This window comes from Falco naumanni, chromosome 13 (assembly GCF_017639655.2).
Source record: "Falco naumanni isolate bFalNau1 chromosome 13, bFalNau1.pat, whole genome shotgun sequence".
Taxonomy (NCBI): domain Eukaryota; kingdom Metazoa; phylum Chordata; class Aves; order Falconiformes; family Falconidae; genus Falco; species Falco naumanni.
The window spans coordinates 978,144-995,583 of record NC_054066.1 but is presented as its reverse complement, the minus strand read 5'-3'; the positions used below and the strand labels follow the sequence as shown (position 1 = coordinate 995,583).

At 54.9% G+C, this 17,440-nt stretch overlaps 1 protein-coding gene across 3 annotated transcripts in view; it reads left to right on the top strand.

Moving 5' to 3' along the window:
- LOC121096889 (high density lipoprotein binding protein) overlaps positions 1–9,289 on the top strand; it is a 38,342-nt gene extending 29,053 nt beyond the window's left edge. For all 3 annotated transcript variants that reach the window (XM_040613478.1, XM_040613476.1, XM_040613477.1), the window contains exons 18-28: positions 809–1,030; positions 1,265–1,483; positions 2,188–2,326; positions 3,044–3,198; positions 3,829–3,933; positions 4,641–4,775; positions 5,365–5,508; positions 5,689–5,874; positions 7,309–7,425; positions 7,894–8,022; positions 8,743–9,289. In XM_040613478.1, the coding sequence (XP_040469412.1) occupies positions 809–1,030; positions 1,265–1,483; positions 2,188–2,326; positions 3,044–3,198; positions 3,829–3,933; positions 4,641–4,775; positions 5,365–5,508; positions 5,689–5,874; positions 7,309–7,425; positions 7,894–8,022; positions 8,743–8,829 (1,638 nt within the window). In that variant the 3' untranslated portion in view covers positions 8,830–9,289. The remainder of the gene's footprint in view (positions 1–808; positions 1,031–1,264; positions 1,484–2,187; positions 2,327–3,043; positions 3,199–3,828; positions 3,934–4,640; positions 4,776–5,364; positions 5,509–5,688; positions 5,875–7,308; positions 7,426–7,893; positions 8,023–8,742) is intronic.
- The last annotated feature ends 8,151 nt before the right edge of the window (positions 9,290–17,440 follow it).

Sequence of the window (17,440 nt, the reverse complement as noted above, 5' to 3'; positions counted from 1 at the left end):
TCATAGGGGAAGGAGCAGTATGTTTGGGCTAGCTGTTTTTTTGGGGGTGTTGAAGTGTTTCCCCCTGCCTCTGGCAGGGGACAACCTAATCCTCTTTCAAGGGATTTGAGTACAGTTTGGATGATGAAAAAACTATGCTTCCATCCTTGTGAAAATTAGTTCTTCCCCCATGTGTAAAACTGGCTGTAATGCTTCTCTGCCCAGGCTGGAGACATACTCAAAGAGTTAAGGCTCCCTGCTCCTGCGGTGTGAATGCTGTTGGGTATCCACAGTTCTCCAAAACAGCCTACTCTGCATGTCTCCTTTACTTTTTTCTTGATCTCTGAATTTCAGCTCCAGTTCTTCCATTTCACTGCATATATCCAGGTTTGAGAACGTTGGGTGACCAAACCTTGCCCTGAGTTGTGACTGATTGGTTATTTTAACAGCGAGAAAAAACCCTTTCTAATATCAGCATGTCAACATGTTCTTCTGATCAGTTGGTTGCCTCTGCTGCCTGGCTTGCAGCAGTTGGTTAGCAAATGGTTATGCTGCCTTGTGTGAGTGTCAGACCCTTCTATTTTCGGCTCATATTCTCACCATTTGTGCTGCATGTAGAGTTGTCTTTTCAGCCCTGAGAACATCTTTTGGGTAACATTTTTAATTTAAGACATTGTAAACCTTTTTGACTTTGACAGCGCGCTGCATCTACTTTGTTCTTGCAGTGCTGTGTATGTGGGTGCAGGTAACATAACTCCATGCTTACTATGGATGCTGATCTGTACTTTCTACATATTGACATGTTTCATGGGTATCTGACTCTTTTCAGCAAACAAAGAGTTACACTGTGGACCTTCGTGCGAAGCCAGAGTACCACAAATTCCTTATTGGTAAGGGTGGTGGCAACATCCGTAAGGTGCGTGACAACACTGGGGCCCGCATCATCTTCCCAACCTCTGAGGACAAAGATCAGGAGCTGATTACTATCATGGGAACTGAGGAGGCTGTCAAAGAGGCACAGAAGGAGTTGGAGGCCCTCATCAAGAACCTGGTATGAACTATTTTTTCTACTTCCTTGCCTATCATGGTAGCAAGATGTAACGAGTCAGTGTGAAAGACCTGCTTGTTCTAAAACCATCTGCTGCCCTTCGTGGTAGCTCAGGAAGATCTTCCTTGCTGTTACTTGTTGGGGTAAGGTTGTAAACTGATTGTGGTTGGTTGAGTGCAGCAAACTTGTGCTTATCACCAGGACAGGCAGGGTTGACTGGCTGTCATCTGTTGGCAGGATAACGTGGTTGAAGACTCCATGGTGGTTGACCCCAAGCACCACCGCCACTTTGTCATCCGGAGAGGGCAAGTTCTGCGTGAGATTGCAGATGAGTATGGTGGTGTGATGGTCAGCTTCCCACGCTCTGGCACCCAGAGCGACAAAGTCACTCTCAAGGGAGCCAAGGACTGTGTGGAGGCAGCCAAGAAACGCATTCAGGAGATCATCGAGGACCTGGTACGTTGCAGGAAAAGTCTCTTCTATACTTAGTTGATTCAGCAGTGCCCTCCTTGAATCTGCTGTAGAGCCAAGCGTCATGTGAACAAGTCTCACAGTAGTTCTGGGATTTGAAGCTTGGCTGTCAACATACAGGGTCTGCAGATGTTAGATCCCAGCCTGACGAATGGCAGCTGACTCCAGAATGGCAATACTGTATGAATGAATTGCCTCCTCTGACCGTCATCTTAGTTTTTAGGAGTGGAAACAGGAGACCCTTCCTTGATGTACTTCTAGGTATTAAAAGACTGAAGCCTTCTTGTGCCTTTTTGTGGCCTTTGGTAGTGGTTGCTCTCTGGGGTTTCCTGTGCTGTTAGTATTGACTTTTGGAAGCAGCCAGCTGTTAAACCTGTTCTCTTCCCTTCCTTCCTTTATCTTTTTCCTTTCTTCTAATGCTTCCTCCCCTTCAGGGCAATAGAGAGCTTGAGCTGTGGTCTCAGAAGCCTTCAATATCATGGGCTGGAAGCAGCCTTCATTAAGAAATCCTCTGCTAACTTTTCTGAGAGAAGAAAGAATCTAGGAAACTTTCAGTTCTTCCCCTGCCAGCAGCTGTTATCTTTTCTAACTCCTCTCTATGTCCATTACGGATTTCACCATGCACGAGCATCCTGTTCTCTGGTGTGAAAGAGGCTGTGTCACAGTAAAACAACTCTCCTTTCTCATAGGAAGCTCAAGTGACAATCGAGTGCACCATCCCACAAAAGTTCCACCGCTCCATTATGGGCCCCAAAGGATCCCGGATCCAGCAGATCACCCGGGACTATGGTGTGCAGATCAAGTTCCCTGACAGGGAGGAGAACCCAGGTATACCTGTGGATGCATGTTCGCATGGTATTTGGGGTAGTGCAGCCTACATTCCGTATCAGTGGAGATGTTATGTGTAAAATTGATGTAGAACTGATCCCAGGTGTTCCTGCAGCATCCTTGAATCTGGGCTTAGCATCAACCTTGCCCTCTTGGAACGAGGGAATAATTTTGTGAGGTAAAACTGCAGGCCTAGGCGTTCTGAATGTGCTCTCACCACACAGTGCAGGGAGTATGAGGACCTACGCTGGCAAAAAAGGTTTACCAAGGTCTCTCTGAGCTCTCATGCGCTTGTTGCTGGGTGTATTGAACTCAGCACAACTGGGGCCTGCTGCATACTGCAGCCGAGCACCAGCCAGCCTGCTGTGACATCCAGTGCTGTGCTGTTGAGCTTCCGTGTTGGAGAGGAAACTGCCAGCCTCACTAACAGCCTCTGCTTCCACAGTGCAGCTGCAGGTCCTTCCTGTGCAGGCAGAGGCATTATCAGCGCTGTGCAGAGAGGTGTGGAGCAGACATCTCAGTGGATGTCCTCGTTCTGCTCATTCCAGGCCAAGCCATGGCAAGCTGCCTGTGCTAGGAGTGACCTCCTCCATAGCAGGCAGTAGTGTCTGACCATCTGTGTCAAAGCCCAGGCTAGGCCTAAGGATCTAAGAGGGGAAGATAATTAGCAAGGAGTGGGCTCTGTGCGTTTTAACATGAGACTTCCCATGTTTCCAGCCCCTGTTGCAGAAGCAGTTGTACAGGAGAATGGTGAGGAAGGTGGGGAAGGCAAGGATGTGAAGGATGCAGATCCCAGCTCTCCAAAGAAGTGTGATATCATCATCATCTCTGGCCGCAGGGAGAAGTGCGAGGCAGCAAAGGAGGCGCTGCAGGTATGTGGCTTTCTAAGCCCCTTAGCCGTGTAATGTAGTGACGCCCTGATGCAAGAAGCTCACTGCAGGCTTTACTGGTGGTAATAAAAGCTACTCAGTCAAGGTTGCAATCCAGGTGATCACTGATGCTAACTGTAGAGTTGGTGTGTACTGCTCAAGGGAAACCCTCTGCTCTGTGATTTAGACTGGCAGCTTGAATCATAGCGCCTGACCTCGCAATCGCTAGAGCTTGTAGGCAGCCCCAAGTTATGTGCCATAAAAGCATGACATGCTTGTTTCGTGGAGCACAGCTGGAAAGAGGAGTCTGGTTGGGGCCGAATCATTCTAACTTTAGCAGACCTTGCCATGCTTCTTTAGCGATGTTTCCCATGTCTCTGCTAGATGGAAGCCAAGGATGTGCAAACGGCCTGTCCCCAGAGGCAGGTTTTAAGATAGCTTGTTTGGAAAAAATGCTTTAACACCCAACAAGTCATCTTGGTGTTCGCAGCTGTGTTCTCTTTTCCTGTAGACTTTGTATCCTGACTACAAAGGAATGTACCTCAGTTCAGCAACACGTTCTTTTGGGCAAGTATATGGCAAGCTGAAAGACAGAAGGCTTTCTAGTGGTAAACTTTGCTCCCTCCCCTGCAGGCTCTGGTTCCTGTCACCATTGAGGTGGAAGTTCCCTTTGATCTTCACCGTTACATCATTGGTCAGAAAGGAAGTGGGATTCGCAAAATGATGGATGAGTTTGAAGTAAGTTGTGGCCCTTCCTCCCATCTCCTCTGTCCTGGAGAATCTAAGCGACCATTTCTGTGGTGGTGGCAGTCAGGTGCGACGTACTCAGGACTGTTGTGGCTCGGCCATGAAATATACAGGCTCTGTAGTAAGAAAATGATTCAGTCCCTGGCTCCAGGACTCAATAGGTTTCACGCTGAAGCTGTATGGCTGGTGTTGATGCATTGAGTGTTGCATGACCAGTGTGAGAACAGTTTTCCTCCTAGGCCATGGGAAACATCTCTGCTGTGCCTGCTACCTGTTTGGGAGAATTCCCCAGAAGCCCACAGAGACTCTTGGGGCTGACACAGGTTGGCTGCAGACAGCGCTACTGAACACGTATTTGTTTCCTAGCCTCTCCAGGCTGACAGACACTGGTGAGGGGCTGAAGCCCTGCAGCACTGCAATCTGATAATGGCTGAAGAAACAGGTTTCTATTAAAAAACCGTCTAGTCCTGGGCAACCGACTCTAGGTGGCCCTGCTTGAGCAGGAGGGTTGGACCACATGACCTCCAGAGGTCCCTGCCAGCCTCAGCCATTCTGCGAGTCTGTGGTTTAGGCTGTCTGGATGGGAGCTGGTCTTGGCAGCAGGAGAGATCAGCGAGATGCCAACCTGCCGTGACAGGCATCACAAGTGATACAAAACGAGTAGTGATACAAAATGATAATTGCTACTTGTCACTCAGGTGAACATCCAGGTCCCTGCTCCTGAGCTGCAGTCAGATATCATCACCATCACTGGGCTGGCCGCCAACCTGGACCGTGCCAAGGCCGGGCTGATGGAAAGAGTGAAGGAGCTGCAGGCTGAACAAGAGGATCGGGTAAGGCCTGTGCCTGTCCTCCTTCCTTCCAGCCAGTCAAGGCTTTAGCCTCTGGGTGTTCCTTTCAGAAGCTGCAGACTCCTTGAGCCCTTCACTTTTTAAGAGCACCCTTAGTTGCTCTGTGGGTATGGGGTGCTCATAAGTGAGTTACCCAAATGTCGGTCATTTAACATGAACTGACAGGAGGATTTTGAGATTCTGCGTAGGTAACTTTGGACTGTCCAGGGCTCTGTCACACCTTCATGTACCTTTGAGACACTGCAGGGTGGGAACCTCGTTGTGCTGGGAGTCTCTTTGTACCTATTCTCATTGAATTCTTATCATAGCTCTGAATAAACAGGCGAGGAATGAGTTGGATGGTTGTTTGCTACTTGTAGTTTCCCGCTCAACTTGGCGAAAGCACAAGGCCCTAGCAAATGGATGCCTTGGGTACTTCTCTGTAGCCGTGTACACTCAAGCATGGCCCTGCAGAATCTGTTCCATGCAGCCCAGAAGCCAGAAGGAGATGCTGGCACTTTAGATCGACATCACTGGACTAGCTGTGGTTTGTTCCCTGCTGTTGTGTCTCACTCTGCTTCTCCTGTTCTAGGCCTTGCGAAGCTTCAAGCTGACAGTCACTGTGGATCCCAAGTATCACCCTAAAATCATTGGGCGGAAGGGAGCAGTGATCACCCAGATACGCACAGAGCATGAGGTCAACATCCAGTTCCCCGACAAGGATGATGAAAGCCAGGTGAGAGGTCAAGAGAGGGTGCAAGGAGGGATGCTGTTTGTCTCTAAGCATAGGAAGCACAGCGTGTTCGCTGGGGCTCCAAACTCCCTACGCTGCTTTTGGATAAGGTGGAGGGTATGAGGGAGTAGCAGGGAGGAGGCTTGCTCAGCTGCTTATGAGCCTGGTCTCTTCACACCCCAGGCCCAAGACCAGATCACCATCACTGGCTATGAGAAGAATGCCGAGGCTGCCCGGGATGCCATCATGAAGATCGTTGGTGAGCTGGAGCAGATGGTCTCTGAGGATGTGACTCTGGACCATCGTGTTCACGCACGCATCATTGGTGCACGTGGTAAAGCCATCCGCAAAATCATGGATGAGTTCAAGGTGAGCAGTGGGGCAATGCAGCACAGGTTGGGCAGGGCCCGGGTGGCCACTGGTGCCACTTGCTCACTGCACTAAGAGCTTAGTAGCAGCTTGGCACTAGGGGCTGAATTCAGGAGCGTGAGGCTCACATCTTGTGGTCCTCCTGTCTTTTGCTTTTTGAGCACCTTCAGCTGGAACTGGTGCAAAAGAAAAGCCAGTGCTGTCATGCTCACCTCCAGTTCTGTCTCCACAAGCTTATGAGCAGAATCCCTGGGCATTCCGGTCTGCCCTGGGCAGCCGGGCTATCTGAAGGTGAAGCATCCCCACATGACCTCAGCTGCGAGTCACCCTTCTTCCGGGAGCTCAGCAGGGAGGAGGCCGAGCTCTTCCTGTCCTGCTGGACCGCAGGCGGAAGAGGAACCTGGAAATGCTTCCTTGATGCTCTGGGTTAGCCCTGCAAACAGCACTGAGCTCTGTCCCTCTGTGCAGCCCTTCTAGTGGGTTTCTTGCAGTCGGGGTCCCAGATAGTCTTCAAAGGGAGAAGGCGGTTATATCAGTTACTCTGTTACTGGAAGCGGACAGCCAGGCCTGTTGCTGGGGGGGCTCTGCAAGGAAACTTTTCAGACCCCCCAACTTGAGTTTCACTCGAGGAAGTCATCTGGATTTCTTTGTCTCTCTAGGCCACTGTTGATTCCCTTGACTTTGGGAATCTTGAGTCACTCTCAGGGTTCCAGATGTGGCAAAGTGACTACGGGAGGGCCAGGGACCTTTGCTCCTGACAGCGTGTGGCAGTAGCGGCGTGCTTTACTGCAGTGGCAGTAGTGAATGTGAATCCAGAGTGATGAAGCTTTGGAGACTTGCATCTTGGCTGGGCTCCGTTACTGAAACAAGCTGTTTGGCTCCCAAATGAGCAGCCTTTGGTTGTGGCCCTGTCTTATGTGGCTTCCCTGCACCCATCTGGAAAGCAAGCTGTGAGAGAGTTCTGTGGGTATCTACAGGGTACACCAAGCCAGCTCCATAAAATGATTGTCAGCTGGGATTACTCTCTCTGTGGAGGAGACAGCTTACCGTGCTTCATGCTAGTGGCTTGACGGTGAAAATGCAGCAGTGTGAGGACACTGCCTGGAAATGCAGGCCTGTCGTGTCTCTGCTGCAAGTGCTGCACAGAGAGCAGTGGGCCTCTGGGCAATCGGCACAGCAGAGGCTGCTGGAAGAAGACGGGTCATTACTCCAAGCTCGGTTCTGTCTCCCTTCGCAGGGGGAACCAGACAAGCTTTGGGGCCAGGTATATGTCATTGCACCCCCCAGCATCTGAACTATGGAGGTCCTAAACAAACTTGGGGCAGTGAACAGATCGGGGCCTTCCTCTTCTGTGATTCTAGTGATGAGGGTGTGGGGAGTCTGTGGCTTTTCAAATGTACAGATCTAAGTCCCATCCTGGTCCTTGTGTTGCAGGTGGATATTCGCTTTCCCCAGAGTGGAGCTCCTGACCCCAACTGTGTGACTGTAACAGGACTCCCTGAGAACGTGGAAGAAGCTATCGATCACATCCTAAACTTGGAGGAGGAATATGTAAGTGTTCAGCCAGTCTGTGCAGGGGCTTAGCAGGATTTCCTCTGCCAGAGAGCCGAATGTCTGAACTATCTCCGTGTGGTATTTTCTACCACTGTGTCTGAGACCTTGAGCCCTGCGCAGGTGGCAGTCAGCCCTTATCTGCAGCTGTCCCTCAGACCAGGGTGCAGAGCCTCTGGCTTTGCTCCGCAAAGCAGTGCAAGAACTGACCCCAGTGTCCAGGAGAGGACAATGAAGGAGAATGCTGGGACACCACTAGGATGTGCACATGCTTGCCTTCCTGCGGCTTGTATCATTTAGGAGTTGGTGGCTGTTAGACTAGTGCAGAAGCACTGTGTTCTGTCATCGTAGAACGGGCTGGTGACCTTGGATGGGTTGCAGCGCGGCGAGATGGCAGGGGGGGAGGCGTGTTGTACCAGTTTGAGGAACTGTCAAGATCCCCCCCCTAACTAGGCTGTGTCACTGCAGCTTGCAGATGTGGTGGACAACGAGGCAATGCAGGTGTACATGAAGCCCTCTTCGCATGAAGAGTCCAAGGCCCCATCCAAGGGCTTTGTGGTGAGAGATGCCCCTTGGGCCACTGTCAACAATGAGAAGGTGAGTGCTACTGCTGCTGCAGGCCTCGGAGCACGGGGCGTGTGGCACCCTCTGCCAAGGACTCTGAGGTCTGGCCCTCCTGCGTGGGCTAGGGAGGCGGCACTCTCCCTTCCTTGGTGGCAGAGAAGGTAGCGAAGGGCCCTCCCGCTCTTCATGGCCCATGCGAGCTGAGAGCAGGCCTGGGCTCTGCCTCTCCAGCTTCCAAAGCACTGCTGTCTCTTCCTTCCAAACGTCTTGCCCACACTGACCGCTCTCCCAGTATGGAGCGGTGGGGGCGTGGGGGGACCCTTACCAGAAAGTGCCCTGCCAGGTCTTGTTGTGTTTAGGAGTAGGGAATGCACCCTGGGGCTTCTGACTCTGCTGCTGCAGCACAGAACTGGCTCAGTGTTGCTGGGAGCAGTGAGCTGGCACGCGCGGCGGCTCCGTCCTCGGCTGCCCCGGCACTGCTGCAGGACTGGCCTCGCCCCACTCCAGTGCCTGAGTTACCGAGGCTGGACCTTCGGAGCCCTTCCTCTGCCTGCCTGTCTGCACCCTCCTAAATGTCACCTCTAGGTGGCTTGACTGTCCGCTCTGGGCAGTCCTAAAGACCTAATGATCCTTTTTGGCCCTCGCCCATTGTCACTGCTCACTGGACATCAGGAATGCTGCTTAGCTCAGGGTGCACCGTGCAGGTTTGCAGCAGGGCGGGAGCTTAACTTGTTCCCTTTTTGTTTGCTCTAGGCCCCTGATATGAGCAGTTCTGAAGACTTCCCCAGCTTTGGGGCTCAAGTGGCCCCCAAGACTCTTCCCTGGGGACCCAAACGATAATGACCTGGAAGCAGAAACTCCTCCAGCCTGCTGACCTGACACTAACCTGCCACAAATACTTCCTGTCTGAAATCTGACCCAGCGGCTGGAGCACAAGTCAATTGCCCCAAGAGGTCTCCTAATGGTGTCTGGAGTGCTAGACCCCATCCTGCTCCCCTCAGCTATCACCATGGCTAGGACTCACCCTCATCTCTTGATGGATATTCTTTCCTCCTTTGGAACAAGACTTCCACTCAGATTCAAACACTAAATGTGTGTGGTTTTGTTAGAAACTTCATAATTGACTCAAAGTGGCTAAGATTTGCAGCTTCCCAAGCGCTAGCAGAGCAATCTGCTCTCTTGAGCATGTCTTACTAGGCATTCTCGCCTTCATTAGGAGACCTCCTTTACTGTGGCTAGGAATCTACTTCCTGTCTCATGACCTCAGGAAATAAATTTCCTTGACTTTCTAAAGCCAAAACGTTTGCCCTCTTTCCTTTGTGTTTATCCCAGGCCTTACCTTACCTTTGTAGAGTGCAATCAACTTTTTTCCTTTTAACTGCCAAATATTCATTTAATGCTGATATCTGACTGTGGGGAGAGCTTAAAATAATCTAAAAGGTCAGAAACTTGCTTTCAAGGAACAAAACCTTCAATAGACTGTAAGAGGCAGCAGAGATGGAAGGGACCAGAAAAACATAAGGCTACCCTGGTCAGGTAAAACACCTTTGAGTGCAGCGTGTAGCGAGTGCACCCTTGCGCCACTCCAAGCACAGTCCCAGCCTGCACACTTGACGAGTCTTCCAGTGCATGATGACAGACCCCGCTCCTAGTTCCCCACGTTCCCTCCCTTCCCCCTTCCCAACAGCGTGAGCAGGCAGGCAAGCCAGCACATGACAATATTTACTGGCTGGGACAGATTTGGGTTGGCCGAGGTTGCTGCGTGGCCCAGGAGAAGCTGATGGGAAGCACGGCTTTGAGAAGCTGTGGTCCTCTGCTAGCGCTGCGGCACCGAGGCATGAGCGGTAGGGACACCTGTTACTGTTGCCTTCTTTCTACCTCAAAAGTCAGTACGATGGTGGCCTCTCAGCGTGAGTGGGCAAGCAGCTGTTGCAGCTCTTGCCCTGGCATCCAGAGCAGAAGCGTGCAGGAGAAGCAAGAGGAGCCTTTTTGTTTCCAAGTGGCCGTGGGAGCTCCTCCGGAGGGAAGCCGAGCGCAGTGACAGCGAGGCAGGCTGTGAGTCTGTAGGACTGCGTGCTGAGCTAGGACGGGGCTCGGCCCCAAGGCCGTAGGCACAGCCTTGCCACAGCCCTTGGCTGCAGAGGGGTGAGCCAGGGTTCTGCTCGGAGGGTGCTGCAGGGGCTGACAGCATGGTGCATCGAGCCCTCCCCGAGGCCTCCATCGTATGGGCGGTAGAGGGTGATCCGTGCTCCGTACTGTGGGCTGCTTGCACCTAGGTCCTGCCGCGGCTTCCTCGAAGGGGGCTGTGTCCGGGCTCCTCCAGCCAGTAAAAGAGGAAAACCACGTCTTATTGGAGGGAGTCAGGGAGCGTGGGGTCTGTTCCCTTCTTCCCCTGCCTCAGTCCTGCGGAGGCTGCAGTGTGAGCCGTTGCTCAGTCTCCGCTGCTTCAGCTCTCGGGCCGGCAGGAGTCCCTAGCCCCTCTTCTCTAGGGCTGCTTACGGAGCGAAGGCCCCAACCTCTGGCAAGCTGAGCCCAGCGTTCTTGCCTTTCCCGCTGTCCGGCAGGCCTGATGTGCCAGCGCTTCTCCTTCCCACGCCAGCTCTTCTTGGAAGAGGCTGCTATGCCGAACCAAAACCTCGCAATGCTCTCCTTAAGTCTGAGAAACGATTGAAGCTGACCACGACCTGTTGCAGGGCACCTGGCTGCCCTGGGAGGACAGGGTGGCCTTGCCTCCAGGGTGGGGGGCAGGGTGGGTCAGACAGAACTAGGGTGACACCCTCTCATCCGCATCTGTCAGAAAATGGTTATTACCCCTGTAGCTTAGGTCTGTCCTACGTCACCAAGCCTATCGCCCCCTCTTCCTCTTTATGCCCCCCTGCCCCCCCGTGCCCTCGCCAGTTGCACAGCTAGGCTTGAGTTACATTCGGGGCACCGCCGTCTGGGCTCGTGCCCCACAGCCCAACCCTCCACTCTAAAGAAGGTCATGAAGTGATTGTACCTAGTACTGTCGCGCCACCGCCCTCCTTCCGCAGCAGACTGTGGCATGTGTCCATTTCCTCTCTTTGACGTCTTCCATATTGTACGTTTCCATAGCAATGATCCCTTGGCCTTAACTTTGGAATTTGGAGACTATATGCAAACATGTAAAAAGGCTCATGAGTATGGATGACACTGGAATTTTATAAATTCTAAAATAAAACCTGAAACAGCTTGGAGCGTCGTGGATATTATTTATACTGGTGCGTTGGTATCCAAGGCAGCCCTTGCTCAGCTGGGTTGAGTGAAGTTTGAGGGGTTGCAGCTTGTGTGCTCTGCTGCGGCAGCGCGTGGCTGGGTCGAGGGAGGAGGCGAGAGCAGCGCTGGGCAGTGGCGACAGCTGTGCCCTCCTTGTGGGGAGGCACCGACCTGCTTAACCCAGCGAGGTGGTGCCGGGGATGCTGCCCGCGGAGGGGAGGAGCGGGAGGCACCAGCTGTGGTTCCCCTTGCTCACCTCCTCCATAACCAGGGCCTCTCGCCTGCTCCCTGTGCCTGGTGCCCACCAGCTGGGGCCAAGCTGCTGCTCTCCAGCAGGCAAAGCTCGGCTCGGGGGCTGCCACACTGGAGGGTCGCCGTAGCTCTTCCCCTCCCTCCCCGCCGGAGCTCCAGCTGTGGCTCCATCCAGCGCGGACCTTTGCTTGCCCCAAGAGGCGAGCAGGGCTGCGGCTGCACTTGGGTGCCGGTGGGCACAGCTCGGGGACGCTCGGCATCCTTTAATGCGCTGCCCGCCGGGGCACCTGTGCAGTGCTGGGCTTCCCTTGCGAACAAACGCCCGGCACCTGCTGCGTCCTTCCCTGCCTTTAGCGAGAGCCGCCCCCCCAGCCCGTGTGCCCGCCAGGCTGGCACGGCTCGCCTGCTGTCCCGTGGCTCCGGGCTGGCCCGTGGAGGGGCCGCCGGTCACCGCGCCATGGGCCGCAGGGCGTGTGTGGTGCTCAGCCGCTGGCAAACTGCTCAGTTTCCCAGTCCCTGCCTGCCGCCACGTCTGTGACGCTGGCTTTGCTGCTTGTCTCCCATCTCTCCAAAAGGACCTGAACCACGGGAAAAGGGAGCCGGTGTTTGCACTAGTGCAAGCTGTTGCATCTCCTTACAGGACGGCCTGCTGGCTCACCTGTGCCTCTGCACAAGTTTAAAGCAAAAAAGGCATTAAAGGAGGCAGCTGAGGAGCTGCTGCAGCCCACGTTGTCCTCAAGCCATGGTGTCCTTGGCCAGGTGCTGTTCATGCTTCACCTTGACCTCCATGCACTCAGGAGTGTCAGGTACCAGCCCTGCAACCACACGTCCAGTAGAGAAAGCCACATGCTGGAAGTGAGCGGGGATGTGCAGCTTGGCCGAGGTGGCAGGTCCTCGCCCCCCCCCCCCCCAGCGCTGTGTCCTGGGCCGCCCTGCAGGGGTGGGTGGTGGGTACCTCGGACATGAACGTGACGATGAAACCCAAGCGTATGGCCAGCAGCTGCCAATAAATCAAGGTCAAGTTGCCATCCCAGTCCCTAAACGCTGTATCTGGGGGAGCAAATGCAGCTGTTGCTGCCTCTGCCTGCCCCGGGGTGGGTGTCACAGCGGTGGGAGCTCCGGTCGCGGCTGCCAGCCCAGCATGCTGCAACGCAGCAAAACCAGACCTTGCCCAGCCTCAGCCGGGACCTGGGCGCTGCAGGCAGCCTGGCCCAGGGGGGCTTTCTCCTTTGCAGAAGTGCCTTCCTCCACCGCCAGCGAGCTTTTGCTCCAGCCCTGGGTCAGGCCGGGTCAGCAGCCCCCTGCCCCCCCTGTCCCGTGCTACCCTGCACACAGGCACATTCAGCAGGTGCTCAGCCCTGGGACGAGTGAGGACCCCAAGGGCAGGTGGGCATCCTGCACGTGGCTAAATGCTGCTGTGCCGAAAACAGTTGCTGTGGCAGAAAAAAGCAAACACAAGCCTAAGCAAGCAAGGAGGGGAGCCAGATGAGGCAGAAGGGGGCTCCCACCTGCACGTGGTGTTGCTCTGCAGGACAAAGTCCCATGGCACATGTGCCAAGGTGAAGTTCGCGCAGCCACGCAGGCTGCTGTCATGGGCGTACTTGGAGTACACGTGGGGCAGGAAATCAGAGATGAAGGAGATGGGGAAGGCCTGGGAGCAGGGAGATGTGCTGCAGCAGATCCTGCAGGCAGGGGATGCCTCATCCCCGCTGGCTGGACCTGCTCCGTGTCCCGTGCTCCCGAGGTGGCTTTCCGCCTCTCGTGCCCTCAGCCTGAGAAACCGGACACGTGCGCCACTTGGTCTTAGACAGCAGCTCCCTGCTGATGGCATTGTGTCCTGCTCTCACGCCTCCGTTAAACCCAAGCAGGGCCACACAGGCTGGGAGGGGTGATGGCTTCCCACCTCCCATGGCAGAGCTCTGGTGGGCCCACCCCAGGCGCGCAGCTCCCCTCCTCACCCAGTGTCCTACATTGGCCAAACACATTTTTCTCCCCTAATTCCCCTACTCTGCTTGCAGCCCTCTGACTACCTGCCTGCCGTCCCCGCGTATGTTGCCGGTGATGGCCAGGTGAGTGATGGTCTCCAGGATGGAGAACCAGATACTGATGCCCTGCACCCACTTGGCCACAGGCCACCAGTAATCACAGATGAACTGGTGGGCATCCAGGCAGATCTCCACCCTGTTACTGAGCACAGAGGATGGAGGGTGGTGAGCAGGCCCAGCAAGCAAAGCAGGTCCCGGAGTACCTCCAGCCACCTCTTACCAAAGCCACAAACTGAAAGTTCCCTGAGCCGGAGAGGAGGACAATGACCACTGCCTGGCAGAAGATAACAGAGACCATGAACGTCACCACCGTGGCAACCTGCAGACACAGCATGTGGGGTATGAGCAGCTGGTGCCGGGCAGGAAAACTCCACCCTTAACCCAGGGCACTACAAGTGCCAGGAAAACGCCAGGGCAGGCTACCGAGCCTGGGTGCAGCAGGTTGCAGGCTGAGCTGGCAGAGAGCCACCGGTGCCACCAGAGGCCAGGGGTACCCGTCTTCATCCTCAGCTTAACCCATGCTCTCTTACCCCACACTGATCCCATCCCACCACGTCCTGCTGCCCCAGGACAGACGCTGGGCAGATGCTGCTCCAGCTCCCACAATCTCGCCATCGTTATGATGACCATTGAACAGCCATAATCTGGTGGAGCCGGCTGCACTTGGGGAAATACAGCTCCTCTGCCCCCATTCTAGGTTTTATATTGTCACAGGAGCCACGGCCATGAACTGGGACTGCGGCCACTCCTGGGGAAGAGGGGAAAAGGTGTCAGGGGCGCCTGGTAGCTTTGGTCCATGCTGTTTGGGGAGGTGCTGCAGAGAGCCAAATCCCACCTCGACGTCCTCAAACTTGGAGCAGTCCCAGTGGTGAGTCAGAGACATATTGCTCCACTTCCAGAGCAGCACTGCCCACAGGGACGTGAGGAAGCTGAAGAAGGTGATCAAAGAGCTGTCCCACCTGTGGGCAGAGTGGGGCTGAGGGACTGGCGGGAGGCCAGGCAGGGCAGCAGGGGCTTTGCACAGCTGCTGTGATGAATGCCAAGTCCTCAGTGTCCCTGAACCATGGGGCAGGTGGAGAGGGAAGGTGGAAGGGGCCGCTGGGATCCTTCACTAGGGAGGGAGGGGTGGGAAGATGGGTGGGAGAGGAAGTCCCAGAGCATCAGGGGCCAAGGCCAAGGAGCTAAATGTGCTTGCACCATGAAGAGGTGTAAAGGTGCCGTGAGGAGCTTGAGCTTCTGAATGTTGCACCACTCAAAATAAGCCCATCTGAGCTCCTTGAGAAGGCCAAGTCCTTCCTGAGGAGGTGGCCCTGTGCCCATGCTGTGAATCCCACCAGGGATCTGATGAACCACATGAGGCAGCCAGCAAGAGACCCGCATGACAAGATGAAATGGCACCTGGGATTGCAACAAAGGCAAAGTTAGTCCTGCTGGGAGGAGGTGCTGGGGGCCTGGGAAACCAGAAACGTGCTGGGGAATCGGGGCAGACCGCACATCCACCACCTGCTTCTCCTGGGGCTGGGCAGAGAGTGGGACGCGCCACCCCACTGCTCCAACCCACCAGCCTTGGGGACCCGACCCAACCTGCCGGCTCGTGTCGGATGGGATGGGTATAGCCTGGGCAGGGAGGAGGAGGAGGGACGGAAAACAGGTTTGCACGCGAGCACCTTCCGCAGAGCAGCCTGGGGGAGGCCCTGCCTTTGCTTCAGCTGGAGATGGACACCTGAACGGCCCTGACCAGACAGGGTTCAGCGGAGCTCAGGGCCACATGCAGAACAAGCCACAGAGAGGCAGCACGGGGCCGCGGGTCCCCCCTGCACCCCAGCGGGTCTGGTGCCTGGCCGAGGCAGGAGAGCCAGGGAAGCTTTAAGCACCCTGCTTAGCTGCTCACCTCACTCGCAAGGGAAACGTTTCTGCTGGTTTCTGCAGCTTCGGGGAGGGAAGAGGGAAACCCCAACTCTGTTTGGCCCTCCAAGCGCTGCCGGCCGAGTGTCGCGCTGGCAGCCCAGGGAACAGGGTGGGCACACAGCAGTTGATGGCCCCTTGGCGGCCGGGATGCTCCTCTCCCCTGGGAGAGCTCATGGAGCCCTGGGGGGACTCAGAGCAACTCATCCCACCAGGCACACACCCCTGTGGCAGGATGAGGGGAATCACCCCGGTTTAGGGGCACGGCAGGGGTGCAGCTCCTCCCAGCCAAGCCTGGCATCACCCCACCCCTTCCAGCAGCTCCTGTGGCATCACAACGCGTGGCAGAACCACGCCAGGTGAGCAAGAGGAACGCAGACCACGAAGGGACCCTCCAGAAGCTTTCACAGGGCCACGCTGTCCTGCTTAATGCTACCAGTCTCCTGCTGAAGAAGGGATTCACCCCACTCTTTCAAAGGTTCAAATCCACATCAGATCAGAATGAATCAAAATACCACCAAAAGCGAATTTTCAAACACCCCTCCCATTTTTTTCTCGTTTTAGGTCTCTATCGTTTGACAGGGCAGCAACACAGAACACAGCTCCCACGGGCCGTGGCCCAGTGAAACCTTTGAGGTTGACGTGACCAGCATGTCTGCTAACACCAAGGCCCTGTCACTATTGGCCCCGGTCCAATCCCTGACAGAGGGAAGGGATCTGCTACCTTAAAAAACAACCAGAATTTGCATTTTTTTGCCTGAGAAGTTGAAACTTGCACATGCCTTGAGCAGCTTTCATAATTAAAATATACGTTTCGTTACCACGTTCCTCTGCAAGCGCTATGGACCACGTTGGAAATGTCTCCCAGCTACCTCACAGGTTCACTGAACAGAGAATTCCTAAAGGCTGGCATGCATAGAAATCTCCCCCTGCCTGCTGGCAACACGCCCTCTTAACTCTTCTCCCTGCCAGCGGACACACCACCAGCCACAGCGGTGTGGCCAGGGCAGCCCCTCTGTGCCCGGGCTGGTGGCACGGCTGTCAGACCAGCACGGTGGCAGAGGCCTGATGCTCCCAGGGAGGTTTTCCAGCTGCTGCAGGTGCGACCTTCAGTCGCCTGGGTCAGCCAGGAGTACAGAGGGACAGCGACGCTGCATCACGGTGTTTAGGGGAAGCAGGACGCGATTCACATTGTTTCCTGAGGGCAAACACCGTCTGTAACAAAGCGCCACCAGAACCTGACCTTGCTGACCAGCTGCATTAATGCATTTAATGTATTAATAGCAGTTGTATTAATTTAGTGTTACACATACGTAACAAGCAAACAACTATGCTAAGACAATGCTGAATACATTGGCCGCAGAAGAGCCCTGACCAATCCCCAAATACCGCAAGAGGCTGGATTCGCAAGAGTGCTTGAGGAGTCCCACCGCAAGCAAACCCCCCCGGGCAGGCACTGACAGCTGGAAGACACAGCTATCACTCCGCAGAGATCAAATACCCAACGAGACATACGTAGAGCAGGGGAACAAGCAGCAGCTTTCGCTACACCACAGCGGTTCGCTCTCTCCTCCCCCACCAGCGCAAAGCCCTTTCAGGCCCCTTCCAGAGGGCAGAGTCTCCCTCCCCTCCGGATCACGCTGCCAAACCGCAGTCCGCGCACGCGGCCCCGCACGCCGGTGGGCTTTACAGGGAGCTTCTACCAAGGGAACCTCAATGGCTTTTGTAAGATGAACATGGGCACGTTCGAAGTCATACTAAATCAACGGCTCCCTCTAGAGCAGGCCCAACGTTTTCACATAAAAATCGGAACATCCACCGAGCCTTTCAGCTTCACCTCGGGCAGCGGAGATGTTACCGTGACCACGGAGGAGCTGCAGGCATATCCAGCCAGCGCTGCTCCAGAAGCGGCCTCAGCTTCAGCCTGGGAAGGAGGTACTTGAGTCTGACAAATCCTGGGAAATCAGGAGGCAAAGGAAGCTACAACCTACCCATACAGAACTGTAAGCATAAAC